General features: G+C 42.9%; 3 protein-coding genes across 3 annotated transcripts; 2 read left to right on the top strand and 1 right to left on the bottom strand.

Moving 5' to 3' along the window:
* Positions 1 to 777: 777 nt before the first annotated feature.
* Positions 778 to 2444, top strand: KVR01_000522 (uncharacterized protein; the record flags this gene model as incomplete). The annotated part of the gene is made up of 2 exons (XM_044794944.1): positions 778 to 1322; positions 1388 to 2444. The coding sequence occupies 2 exons, from the start codon at positions 778 to 780 to the stop codon at positions 2442 to 2444; spliced, it is 1602 nt and encodes a 533-aa protein (XP_044650471.1).
* Positions 2445 to 2564: 120 nt separating this feature from the next.
* Positions 2565 to 4183, bottom strand: KVR01_000335 (uncharacterized protein). The gene is made up of 4 exons (XM_044789046.1): positions 4003 to 4183; positions 3259 to 3865; positions 2945 to 3178; positions 2565 to 2881 (listed from the first exon to the last, which is right to left on the bottom strand). Exons 2-4 carry the CDS (start codon positions 3401 to 3403, stop codon positions 2727 to 2729), a joined length of 534 nt encoding a protein of 177 aa, XP_044650284.1. The 5' UTR covers positions 3404 to 3865; positions 4003 to 4183; the 3' UTR covers positions 2565 to 2726.
* A 5416-nt stretch (positions 4184 to 9599) lies between these two features.
* KVR01_000414 (uncharacterized protein) lies at positions 9600 to 12959 on the top strand (the record flags this gene model as incomplete). Its single annotated transcript, XM_044786618.1, has 7 exons — positions 9600 to 9796; positions 10116 to 10518; positions 10572 to 10738; positions 10793 to 11638; positions 11819 to 11889; positions 11965 to 12012; positions 12388 to 12959. 7 exons carry the CDS (start codon positions 9600 to 9602, stop codon positions 12957 to 12959), a joined length of 2304 nt encoding a protein of 767 aa, XP_044650363.1.
* Between the last annotated feature and the right edge of the window lie 513 nt (positions 12960 to 13472).

Genomic DNA, 13472 nt, shown 5'->3' with positions numbered 1-13472 from the left:
TGTGGCATTTCATTGTGAGCCACTATTGACACCCCATCTCCTGGAACCAATGGTACTTGGCCATGTAGCAAGCTTCTCAGTCGTCGAATTGCGTCCAAGGCATACTGTGACCAAGGAAATGTAGACATAGTAGTCAAGAGTAAGCTCATTCTGAAACTCCAGGACTGTAAAATCATAAGAGGTGTTTCCGGAAGCAAGTGGGTTAACGTTTCTTCCAAAGTTTGCGCGGCTCCAGAGATTTGCCTCACAAAGAGACTGAATTTCATTGCAGGGATCGAAACCGCATCCCAAGTGAACATGCTGAACTACCCAAGCAGTCATGTCGATGCTTCGCAGGCTGGACATTGCTATGTAACCTGTCAACGTGGGATGAACTGTCGGGCCAGCACTGGAGGTCTTCCCACTCATGAAAGACCGAGATTCAGGGTCTGAAGGAGGGACCAATATTTTGGATAAACAAACCCAATTATATCAAATTCTTCAAAGCCGGGTGCGAGTGAGACAAGACCAATGAGTGGCCCGATAGATAGAACGATGATAATCACCCAGCCAGAGATCCCACGCCAAGCAAAACCCGGGGAATGTTGAGCGACAAAAACGGGTTTGGCTGGAATGCCAAGAACAGAGACAACAACGACCGGGGAACCATAAAATGAACGCCTCATCGTCACGCCGACAGGATGGCATACGCGACCTACTCTTTTCAAGGGGTCTGCTCACCGCACGGGTCACACTCGCCTCAACAACAGATTCAGCCCATCATCGTCGGCCTCAAACATGCCGTGGCTGTCACCTCTCGATTCCCCGGCCGTGTCGCCGCGAAGCGGCTACTCGTCTAAGCTTACCAATGGCATGACCACATCGGGCTCGGGGCAGATGCCCCTTGGGGTCACCTTCATCCCGTCCCTCATCGACGGAGCTTGCGGCACACTTCCCAACCCGCAACGCTCGGTTATGGAACGGATGCGAGGTGACATGGCACACGCTCTTTCCTTACTCCCGGATATGCTGAGGGCGGCGATGCCGCGTCGCTTGAGCTCAGTCTCCAGGATGGAGATGATGGAGATGGCCCAACACACTTGTCTTGCTATGCTTGAAATGAGTTTCTTGGCTTGTGTCATGCCGCTTTGGGCGTGTCTCCCTGGGTTGATGTTTGCGGCATGGATGGGTTGCTGCATGTCGATGATCATGGGAATGGTCTGGATGTTGAACGGGGGTGGATCGGCGAGACAAATGATTCGGTCGACGGCGGCCGGAGACTGGATGATGGGGCAGGATATGGAGGATGAACGCTGGTACTTTGTCGGGGCCATGGGAATGAGGTGAGTAACGGCTCGAGATTCGTTCGAAATTCGGTCACACTGACCAGAAGGCAAAACAGTTCAAGGACAATGGCTCACTCAACACTCCCAATGCTGTCCAAACTCTTCAACCGGACAATCATGAGTTCCTGCGCGCCGACGTACGGCTTGCCATTTGACATGCTCGCTCTCATTCTGCAGAGGTCGCTGGGCATGATGATGCCATCACCCATGACCAACACCATGTACGCCCAGATCCGCGCGTCCCTGCTCGACCGCAGCGTGTCGCGGACGGTGGTCCTCGCGCACAACACCGGCGCCATCTGCACGTCCCGGATCCTCCGCCAGCTATACGCAGACTTGTCCCCGGACAAGATGGCCAAGCTAGAGATCTACACGTTTGGCGCCGCGGCCACCGAGTTCGTCACGCCGCTCGGAGGGACCGCCGCCTCGGCGGTAGCCGACTCGAAGAAGCTCGCCACGCAGCCGCAGATGCACGCCGCCGGAGTTATGGAGTCCCGCGAGCCACACATCGAGCACTTTGCCTTCGTCAATGACCCGCTCGCCAGGATGGGTGTCCTGCGCAGTGTGCGGGAGGATCTGGAGGGGCGCTTCTGCGGCGGAGTGTTTGTGCTGAACTGCCCTGGCTCAGCTCACCATAGCGAGGATATGACAACTAGGAACATGGCACCACGTCCAATGATGTCCATGATGGACTATATGCACTGCTTATTCCCCCAGCAACATCAGCAGCAGCAGCAACAACAACAACAGAACAGCAATGCGGCCGTGAACAAATGCAGCAGAAGCAGCATCCTGGACTGCATGATGACCATCGACCGCGACACTGCCGAGAAGCGCGAGTTCGCCGCTATGGCGAACCAGAATAACTCTAACAGCTCGGAGAAGAGAACCAAGCGGCTCAGCTGGACGGGGCTCGGCGCCACCGCCAACGGCATGAAGGGCAGCATGGACGGCGTCGTCGGGCTCGAGATGGCGCGCATGGGCTGCAGGGAGTGCGAGGGCCACCGGGCCAGGGACGTCAGCAGGCTTGTCAGGTACGCTGGCTTCCAGAGTCGCTACTCCACCAGCATGGAGAGACGTGATGTTGCGGAGGCTTCCGGTGTTGGTAAGGTGCAGTAAAGGGACAAATTATACGCAAAACCTTTTGCTTTTGCTTTTTCTTTTTCTGATTCTAAGCATTCAACATATTGTATCCTATAAGCTGTAACATCACGTTGATACGAGGTAATAATGAGCTGGTGTCTCAGTGAATTATTGCATTAATGATTACACGCCCTGGGGAGCCTTGCGGTCCCAAGGGTTAGTGTAATGAAGAAGATATATATCATACTTCCCCTAGCACGACTCGCTCAATATTCCACACAAACACCGGCTTCCATTTCCCTTCTGAAAGTTGTGCACTTAGATGAGGGTGGTCAGGAGGTTGGCAACAGTGTTCAGGACAGTGTTCAGGATGCCCTGGACAATGATGAGCAGACCGTCGACAACGAGGTTCAGGGCGCGGACAAGGCCACCAAGAGCGAGGATCAGGGGCTGGATGAGCTGGATGACATGGTCTAGAAGTAGAGGTTAGCGTGTGGTCAAAGTGGGAGAAAAAGTCGCATTGGCTGAAGACTTACCGAGACCGAGCTTCTGAATGAGAGCCTTGACAGTGTAGACGACCTCGTTGACCAGGCCCAGGACAGCGGACAGGGTGTCGCCGGTGACACCGGTAAGGAATTCCTTGCTGGTGGCGGCCTTGGTGGCCTTGAGCAGGAGATCGGTGATGCCCTCAATCTGGGGAGTCAGGGTGGTGACGACGTTGATCTGAGCCTGGACGGTGGGGTTCTCCGGGACGGTCTCCAGGGTCTTGTCTATAGTTCGGGGATGCCATTGTCAGCTCCTGGAGTTCCGGATCATCTTGTGGGGAAGAAGGGGCCCGGGGTAGCCTTACTGATCTGGGCGGTGTAGGTGCGGACGCTCTCGGTCAGGGTCACGAAGGTGATGGGAACCTGCACCTCGGTGTCACGCTGGACGGCGATGGGGCTAGCGAAGGCACCAACGGCCATGGTGAGGAGAGCAACGAAAGAGGTCTTCATTTTGATTGTAGGAGGGTGATGATTATAATTACTGAGAAGTAAGATAGTAGTTGTGTATTAGCAAAAGAATGGCTAAGTTGGGAGCTGGATTGGTAAAAGAGTGTGAGGACTGCTGATGCTGGTCTGGTGGTTCGAAAAGTGAGAGGTTGAAGGGTGCCAGCTTCTATTTATTAGCTGTCGTCCATATGGGATCACGACGGCGGCAACGTCGGCTCGCTGACGTTGAAGGGGCCTCGTGGCGCTTGTGGGGTCACTGCGGGCGAGTTCCCGAGGTTGCTGGACCCTGCCGTCATCGTGGCGCGCTTCGTGGATCTTCGCAATCATGTTGAGCTCCCCTCCTGGCCTCTGAAGACGACGATCTGAAGCTGCCAATGTACTGAGCCTGTGAGATGCCGGCAGCAGCGGACGCATGTAGGGCGGGCGCAAATGAGCCATGGTGGACCCGGTAGTCCCGATGTCGATCTTAGTATGAATTCAGCAAGCGATGAAAGAAGTCGGAACTTAGAACGTGGCAGCCCGCACAGCTGGGTGCACACTGCACAAAGCGGAAGATTAAAATGGCCCGGGCAGCGCTGATAGGAGGAAGGTGGGTACCAAACCTTAACCGAGAACCCAACAGTCGAAAGAGGCCAGTATCACAGGTCGGGACAACCGCGATCGTCGTCTTCGTGCCATGCGAGAGTGGGGTCAACGCCCAAAAGATCAGCATAGACGAATCTTGAACCTGAATATCAAAATTATAGGGCAGCGATCCTTCGTGGCGCCATTGCTGTTCAAGATGTCATCGTGTCTCAGGACTGTGGCACTGGACAAAGCCCAGCTGGATGACAGTTTCGGCAAATGAGAAAATGCTGTCTTCATTTTAGATTTGAAGAATGAATGTGAATGAGTGATTGCATACAACCATCACCACCATCACTTGAGTCGTGAGGAAACATAGAATATGGTAGTCACATTGTGATAATGCGCTTCAGCTGCCTCTGGCGTGTCGTGTGAGTCGTAAATGCTCTCAGCTGGAGCAGAAGCAATGCATCAAGTTATGCTGTGTCACTGTCAAGCATGCAAATGCTGTGGGTAGCTAGGTATATAGATATGCATTCGGACTGCGCGAAGGGGATTAAAGAGACATGTCACACGCGGATCATAGTTGGTTCTTCGGGTCGGTGGTTCTCTTGGGCAATGCCATACTTCTACGTAATAAAAGTACCTGGTGCTGCATTGATGGTGCTGAAGTCGGTCTGAGCCGGACCCTTTGCAATTTGCCAATGTGATCAACCAAAGAAGCTTGTTTACCACGGTACTCAGATCACCGGCTGGAGCCAATTTAGGAATTTCAAATCCTGAGGTCTAATTGAAATGATATCGCAGTCTCGAGAGTGTTTGCCCACACATGGTGATGTGGCGGATCCCCTTTACCGCACCACTTTTTTAGTGCATTTACTAGTTAACACCTTTAAACACCTACTTTTCAAACTACCTTTTAAGCTAACTTAAACCTATAAACTTAAACCCTTTATCTTATTTAAACTTACGTAATATTCTAACTTAAATTTATTATAAAGAATTTAAAATATTTAATTTTATATAAAATATAAATATTTTTAAGTAAAAGTTTTAAAAAATATATAAATTTATTATTTATTTTAAACTTTAATTAATATTAATATTTTTAAGTATATATATATATATATATATATATATCTTAATAATATATAATAATATTTTAGAGGAGGATTAGCTTATTATACCCTTTTTTTCTTTTTATAAATTACTTTTAAACTTCTTTTAAAAGTTTTAATATTTTATTATAAAGCTTTTAAAAGTATTATATTATAATTATTTATTATTTTAAAGTCTTTTAAAGTTAATAGTTATATATTTAAATAAAAGTTATAATATTAAATTCTAAAAGCTTATTTAATAAAGGTCTTATTATAATATATATATATTTAAAAGTTAATCTTTTAATTAGAATTCCTTTAATATAATTTATTTATATAATAACTATTTTTAAAAACTTAATTTTACTATATAACTCTCTTATAACACTTATAAACTATATTTATTTATAAGTTTTATTAATATTATTATTAAAATAATATCTTTTAACTTTATTAATATATTATAAAATTAAAGTTATAAATATTTATTTTATTATAAATATAATTATTAATATTATATTTTCTTTAAATATTAAGTTTTAAATACTTACTATTATTTAAAAATATTATAAATATTTTTAAATATATATAAAGTAAAAATAAAACTATATAATTATATTTACTTTTATTTTATATATAAGATTACTTTATTTTACTTTCTATATTAATAATTATTTTATAAAGTTTTATTTATTTATTATTTTTAAATATTAATTTTATAAAAAGTATATTAATATCAAAGAGATTAGAAATTTATATACTTAAAATTAGAAGGTGTATACCCTTCTAGCTATCCAGTTAATTAGAGGATAGGGCCTTAAAGTCCGTATAACTTTAATAAATAAGTGTTCTTTAATTTTAGGGGCTATAAATAGGGTAGGTTAGTCCTCTAGGAACTTGGGTTGTGCCTACTAGCCTTACTCACAACCCTCCGCTATGCTTCGCGCTTTAGGGCTTGCCCCCTTTGCTCTAGCTAGCCTTTTTGAGAGAAGAAGTCTTATATAGAATACTTTCTTAGTTAGTGGAGGGTATGCGCCTTCTGATTTTGGGTATATGAATTTGCGTTCTTATATTGAAAAGGGGGTAGGTGCAGTTAAGGGGATGCCACCACGTCACTGGCTGCGCGGCTACTCGGAGCAGTGTGGTTGATGAACATGGATATTGGCAGAAGAGACTGCCTCCACGGGCCCGGACGAGCTTCGGTTGAGTAGTCCCCTGCTGCAATCTCCCCTTTTGAGGAGCGGCATGAAGCAAAGCTTTTTCAAATGGAATTGGGCAGGCCACATTCTGAACTCAATCACTGATTCATCTCCAGGTGACCCAACAGCGGAAAACAAGAGCGCAGTACGAAAGGTAGGGTTGTTGGTTGAAGTCCACCCAAGACTCAGCTAGGATATCCATTTTCAATTTCGAGTTGTTGTTCATCTAAAGTATGTGTCAGCTGAGTAGACTTGTGCGGTATCAATGCGGTCAGATAAGTATTCTGTAACAACTGATGACGCTATCTACATATATAACTACCTAGGTATCTAGGTATGTAGTCAATGACTCATTTAACGGGTCACCAGCACTAAAATAAAGATACTGTATGAATATAATGTGGGGGTGCGCGACAACGATTAAGGAAAGGGGCCCTGCAGTGCGTGGCTGACCAGTGACTTGTCCCTTTCAGCCATCTCCTCACAACACTGTCAAATTCAATCTTTCAACCTTGGCAGTCGGCCTCTTTACCTAGGTACCTAGGGAGGCATTCACTGTAGCACTGTTAGTTTGACTGTCACTTTGCTTCATCATATTTGCCCAGCTAAACGAGATAAACTTTATTCACCAGTACAGATAGGTTCTAAGTCAAAACAGCATATTATAGGAACGCATCGGGCTGATTTTATGATTCAAGATAGGCTCGTTGATTTCATCCTCGTGTCGATCATGAAAGGTCTTTCCTATTTGTTCTGCCATATGCTTCCTGGCACGGTCCCTATTTGACCAAATCGGGCACGCTGTTATGTCTGCATGCGCACCTCAAAACCTCATCCAGGCCCTCTATTGAGCTTTAGGGCATCGAAATAATCCCATCCGCTGGAGTAATTCAGCCCGGACAGGCTCTGACTTCTCTACAATTGAGCTGATAGCTCATGCTACACTATATTCAATTCCCTTCGAGGGGTTCCCGCAAATTGAGCAGACATTGACGAGGCCAAGGTTATGTGCCCACAGAGTGTTCTTATCTTGTTATTGGCATCCTGATTAATTTTGGATCTTGGGCCTTTAAGCGTTTACCACTGTGTGAATGAACCATATGCCTTTCGGAGATATAATTGCGGACTAAGAACGTTTAAAGCTAACTAGGCTTTAGCTATATTATATTTTTTATTTAACTATATATTTATCTATTTATTATCTTTTTAATTTTTAAATTAATTATTAGTTTATACTTTAAATATAAAGTTAATAATTATTTAATATATACTTTTAAATCTATCTATATATAATAAAGTTATTAACTTTCCTTATAAAGTTTCTTTTTCTATTATATTTCTTATATATTATATAAAAATAAATAAATCTTTAATAATAAAGTAATATACTTAAAAAAGATTTAATTTTAAAATATTTAAATTTCTACTTTCTTTATATAATATTTATTTAATATATAATAAATAAACTTTACTTAACTTTTAAAAGTTTTAATCTTTTATAAAATTTATATAAAAGGCTTTCTTAAATAGATTTATTATTATAATATTATTATTCTATTAATAGCTATATATTTAAAATAAGAATTATAGTATATTTAATTTATTTAATAAAGGTAGATTTAAGTAATTATTAAGTATATTAATAGGAAAAAGCTAGTTTATTAAGTTTTATATTATAGGATTCTTCTTTTTATAAAGGTTATTTTAAGATTATTTTAATTTTATTATATAATTACTTTATTAATTTTAACTTTAATATTATAATAAATTAACCTTTAAACTACTTATATTAATAATTTTAATATAATATTATTAAAAGTAATACTTTTAACTTTATTTATATAATATAAAGTTTAATTATATATTTATATATTATATTTTCTTTTATTATTATTAATATTATATTTTTAAAATATTAGATTTTAAGTATTTACTATTATATAAAGATACTATATATATTTTATATCTCTTTTAAATATAAAGTTAAAATACTTATAATTATAATTTTATAATTAGTTTTTATTTAACTATATTATATTACTATAACTTTATCTAACTTTATTTAAGCCTTTTTAAACTTTTCTAACTTTAATATCTTTAAAAAAATTAAAGTTTTATATTCCTTAATCTTAAGTTTAAAATTCTTATAAATCTTAATATACTTTAAATTAGACTTATAATCCCTTAGCTTCTCTAAAAATATATTAATTATTTTAAATATTAATAACTTCTTTTAAAGTAAAGATCTACCTTTATATAGTTATAAACTTAGTTATTAATAACTATTTTCTTTTTATAAAGGTATTAAAACTATAAACTTAAATAATAAAATATAATTACCTTACTTACTTATTTCTTACTTTAATAATATAATAAATTAAGTAACTATTTTTAAGTAGTTTTATTTATAAAGCTAATAGATAGGTATTTATTTAAATAAAGTTAAAACTTTAATTAGAGGAATAATAGCTTTATCTTTACCTATTTTAACTAACTTAAAAGGCTTAAGTTATATAGTAACCTTATATATAATACTTAATAATATTAAGACTAGCTTATAGTTTATAATAGCTTTAACCTTTAATACACTAACTTAAATAGACTAGGTACAACCTAGTATATTAGTGTAGAAAGACATCTTCTAATAATAGATAGTGTTATAGATATAGATTATAAAGTTATTATAAAAAGTCCTATATAATAAACTTAGTTAAGTTAATCTTTAAAAGATATATTATATTTCATCCCTCTAGAACCCTAACTATTCACTTCCAGCTTAATAGTGGAATTAAAAAAAATATAAATAGTCTATATATATTTTATATATATAGGGATTAAAAATAAAACTACTTAAAGCTAACTACCACTAATTCTTAAATGACACACATCTTTAATTAAATGTGTCGCTCATGTTGGTAGGCACCACTTCATATCCCGAACTATTCAACTTGAGACAAACTCGAACTTTCCGTTCCTACTGTTGTCGGGGAGGAGTATCGCGCAGAATGTGGTTCTTGGGTGTTGTGGAACCTGTGAAATGCTGTCAGCAATATCCACTAGCCTGCATTCGCACCATCACAAATTGGACGATGCACCCGTTACACTAGCAGCCGCCAATGGCCACCTCGGACTTTTCATGCATGCTGCAGCTGCTAGTGTTGGGAACTCGGCAAGGTGCTTTTTCATTCTAGAGTCTTATCAGTCCACTTTCAAGAATTCTATATAAGTCGTACGATTGGAGCATTCAGTCGCGGCCAGTGACAGCATAAATCTACACTAACATAGAATCCAGAGACTTCAAGCTAAGGTGGGGCCATTCTTCCAGCTTTCAGCAGTATGGCTCTGCAATTCGTGTTTCTTGGCCTGCTCTTTCACAGTTCCCATGCCAAGGGACAAGCGACCCGAGATATCCCACCTGCAGCAACCACTTTGTCAACAGAATCTGCGGCTGGGGCTGAGTTGTTCAGCAATGAGGCCATTCAGCTGACAGAGTCGGTTCTTGTGGTATTGAATGACCGAGACGATCTCACCCAGTACGCACACCTTTTTGCATTTGGTAACAGCACCAGCAGCCCGAAAGAGCCCTTGGCGCCGGCGGGAGATTGTAAGACATACGCGGGTGACGCTCTCTGGCCATCTGAAGATTTGTGGGGGCTATTCGACAAGCTGTTGGGAAACGCTCTATCTCGCATTATTCCAATAGCGTCTCCTTGCTACGCGGATTCAGAGTATGATAACTATGACCCATCGCTGTGCGCATCAGTCGCAGAAGGATGGACGGAAGAAGAAACCCAGTCAGTGACCCGCATGTTTTCAAGATGAGTGCTCTGTGTTAGCTGACTAGGCCGATAGTTACAAGGACCCCGGCTCAGTGATGTGGCCCCTGTATGAGGGCAGGACCTGTCTTGCGGGGACTGACCCGACCTCGTTGGGCACTTGTACACAGGGCGGCTACTCTTTCTACTCAGTCAATATCAGCAATGTTGCGCAGATTCAGTTGGCAGTCAATTTTGCCAGGTCTTTGAACTTGCGCCTCGTGGTTAAGAACACCGGGCACGATTATAACGGCAGGTCCACCGGGTATGGGGCACTCAGTCTCTGGACACACAACCTCAAGGATATACGCTTTATTTCAAGTTATGAAAGTCAAGATTATTCTGGACCTGCCTTTAAGCTAGGAGCCGGTGTTCAAGGCTCTGAGCTGTACCAAGCTGCTGAGGCGCATGGTGTCACAACGGTTTCCGGTGTTTGTCCGGTAAGTAATTTGCGAATAGCTACTTCGATTGACTGCTTACTTCTGTTCAACAGACCGTGGGCGTGGTTGGCGGTTATGTGCAGGGCGGGGGCCACTCGCCCGTGATGCAATTATTTGGCATGGGAGCAGACCAGGTACTCGCCCTTGAAGTCGTCACAGCTGCTGGAGAATTCATCACAGTCACGCCAGAGCTCAATCCTGACCTCTATTGGGCAATTCTGTAAGTCTTCCAGAATGACACCAAGCTTTTACTTCAACGACTAATGATCCCCAGCGGCGGCGGCGGAGGCACCTTTGGCATTGTCACATCCGCGATCCTCAAAGCCCATCCAAGGGTTCCTGTGACTACCTCGAGTTTCAGCTTTGCGACTTCGAGCAATGTTTCCGTTGAAACTTTCTGGAAGGGTATCGCAGCATACTGGGACCGCATGCCACTCTACAACGCCGCACAGACGTATTCATACTGGAGCATCATCAACGTGTTCGGCAGCTACATTTTCACCATGGAGCCGTTCTTCGCGACCAACAAGACTGTCGTTGAATTTGAGACCCTGGTGGGGCCACTCTTCAAATCGCTCTCGGAATTGGGAATCGCGCTTAATGTCACGACGGACCATTACGAGAGCTTCTACACTGCATATCAAGCCACTTTCGCCACCTATGACCAGAACATTGGGAGTACAACCGGTGTAACGGCAAACAGGCTGCTCCCAGCCGAGAACTGGAGCAACGAGACCATTCGAGCCAGTACCCTGCAGGCTATAAAAGATACCGTGGACCGTGCGACGATTCTCATCGGCTACCACCAAGCTCCTCTTAACCCGGCTGGCGACCTCAACTCAGTCAATCCCGCGTTTCGAAGGGGAGCATCACAGCTAATTATTGTGAAGGCTGCTGGCGGAAATGGTACTACGGAGGACATCAGAATTGCTGCAGATGACCTGACTAATAATATTATGGGCTCCTTGAAGAAGGCAAGCCCAGCTGGAGGTGCATATAACAACGAAGCAGATGTTGGTGAACAGGACTGGCAGCAGGCTTTCTGGGGCGAGAATTACCCACGCCTGTTGGAGATCAAAAAGAAATGGGACCCAACAGGTCTGTTTTATGTGCATCACGGGTAAGTCAACCCCTGTTCTTTATTTTCACCTTCCGCAAATGGGGTGATGTTGGCTGGCTCAACGTGCTTTGTTTACGCGCACGAAAACGCATTTGGGAAGACTGTGCCATGATTCCGGTGTAGTGGTTCCTGTTTCATATTCTCAAGGATTGCTTTGAGTGCTAACATTGAATGCTGCAGTGTCGGGAGTGAAGACTGGCGCGTTCTGGACGGAGGCTCCGGCGGAGTGCAGACTCAGAATGGAAAACTGTGTAGAGTTTCATAGGCATACGGAACAAATACCAACCGATCATCTCAATGGCCTTGTATGAGCCTCCTTTGTGTAGGTATAGTATCCGTTCAGGTCTTGCTTTATTGTGCCCAAAGGACGGCATGTATAGAATGGGGGAACAACACAATGCATTCCTTCAACAAAGACTGCACATGTGGCCATGAAAGTACTTAAAGTACAAGAACATTGTCGACTCTTTTCCTCTCCATGTCCCCTATTCACGCGCATTAATCCAATAACCATACTATCAATTCCAAATTCTTTTCCCTACATCGGCGAGATTCGTCAAAATCGCTTCATCCTTCCGAGATATATATATATATATCAGTCACCGCCAAGATGTGCTATAAGATTAACGAACATCACCTCATCCACGACGTTCGGCCGCTCGTCAGCTACTCTGGTATTCAAAAAAGTGTTAACCTAGTCAATCCTTACGCCGAAAGTCAACCGTGCTGTGAGCAGAACGCTACCATAGCTAAGTGGTTTGTCTGCCCTTCCGGCCACGGATGCTGCTATCTAACGTCAAGGATCGTGAAATGCACTTCGGCCCAGGGCTATAAGCGCCACTGCGACATTATCACCAACTACCACACGTACAAGGAACGTGTACCACTGGTCGAGGACAAGTCGTGGCCCCTGCTCTCTGCTCTAGATGACGACATAAGCTTGCCCGAGAACTGCCATCAAGCCTTCCAGCCACATCACGAGATTGTGTTCGAGATGGGAAGTGAGGTTGAGACCTTGTCCGACGAACTGCAGGATCTCATGACTGATCTCTTTACCACCAAGGCCATCTATACTGCGCTACTAGATGGTTGGCGTTGTGACTCGCATGAGGTATGCGAAAGAGTTCTTCAGTCCCATGAGTGCCGCGAGTTTGCGATACGGAAAGAGATGCAAGAAATCCAGAGCAGGCTTGAGGCGATGGAAGGTGCAATCTCGGCGCTGGAAGTAAAATTTTCCATCCGTCGCCTGCGGTTCAATGCGACCGCCTTTGGCTTTGTCGGTGAGTGCGATATCAGCAATTCGTCACTCAAGCTGCAGTAGATCATGAATGCGAAACTAATTTACAGTTTCAGGCAGTTTTTGGTCAATGGGAGGCACAGTAATTGCACATAGTGAGTGATTCACATACCTCAGGCACGTTACGAATGCTTGAACATGCATTTTCTTTTGTCGCAGCATACGGATGTTAGCAAATCAGGTTAGAATATAACTCAATTTCACAAATCTTTCCTTTACAGTTGCGTGCAACCCTTGCAGGCCCTTTTGGATGACATACGTGAGACTATTCAAAATTTCCGACGTCGGAGAAATGCCGTATTGAATTCCTGGCAGACACCATTCTCTAACCCCTTACTGGGAGGGTTTGAATGAGTATTTCGAAGAAGGGAAATTGTCCGAGGAGGAACTAGAGGGCTCTCTCCAATACCTAGGTACTGTTGATTTCGACGAACAGAATAAAGTTCCATTACAATTAACATGTTCAGAATGATTCTCCAAATCTGGAAAGTGGTCAAGAAATTCCGGAAACCAAGCCAGGTAAAACACCAAAGCCTT

This window comes from Diaporthe batatas (assembly GCF_019321695.1).
Source record: "Diaporthe batatas strain CRI 302-4 chromosome Unknown Contig00001, whole genome shotgun sequence".
Taxonomy (NCBI): Eukaryota; Fungi; Ascomycota; class Sordariomycetes; order Diaporthales; family Diaporthaceae; genus Diaporthe; species Diaporthe batatas.
The sequence above is the reverse complement of the archived record's forward strand: the minus strand, read 5'-3'. Positions and strand labels throughout refer to the sequence as shown.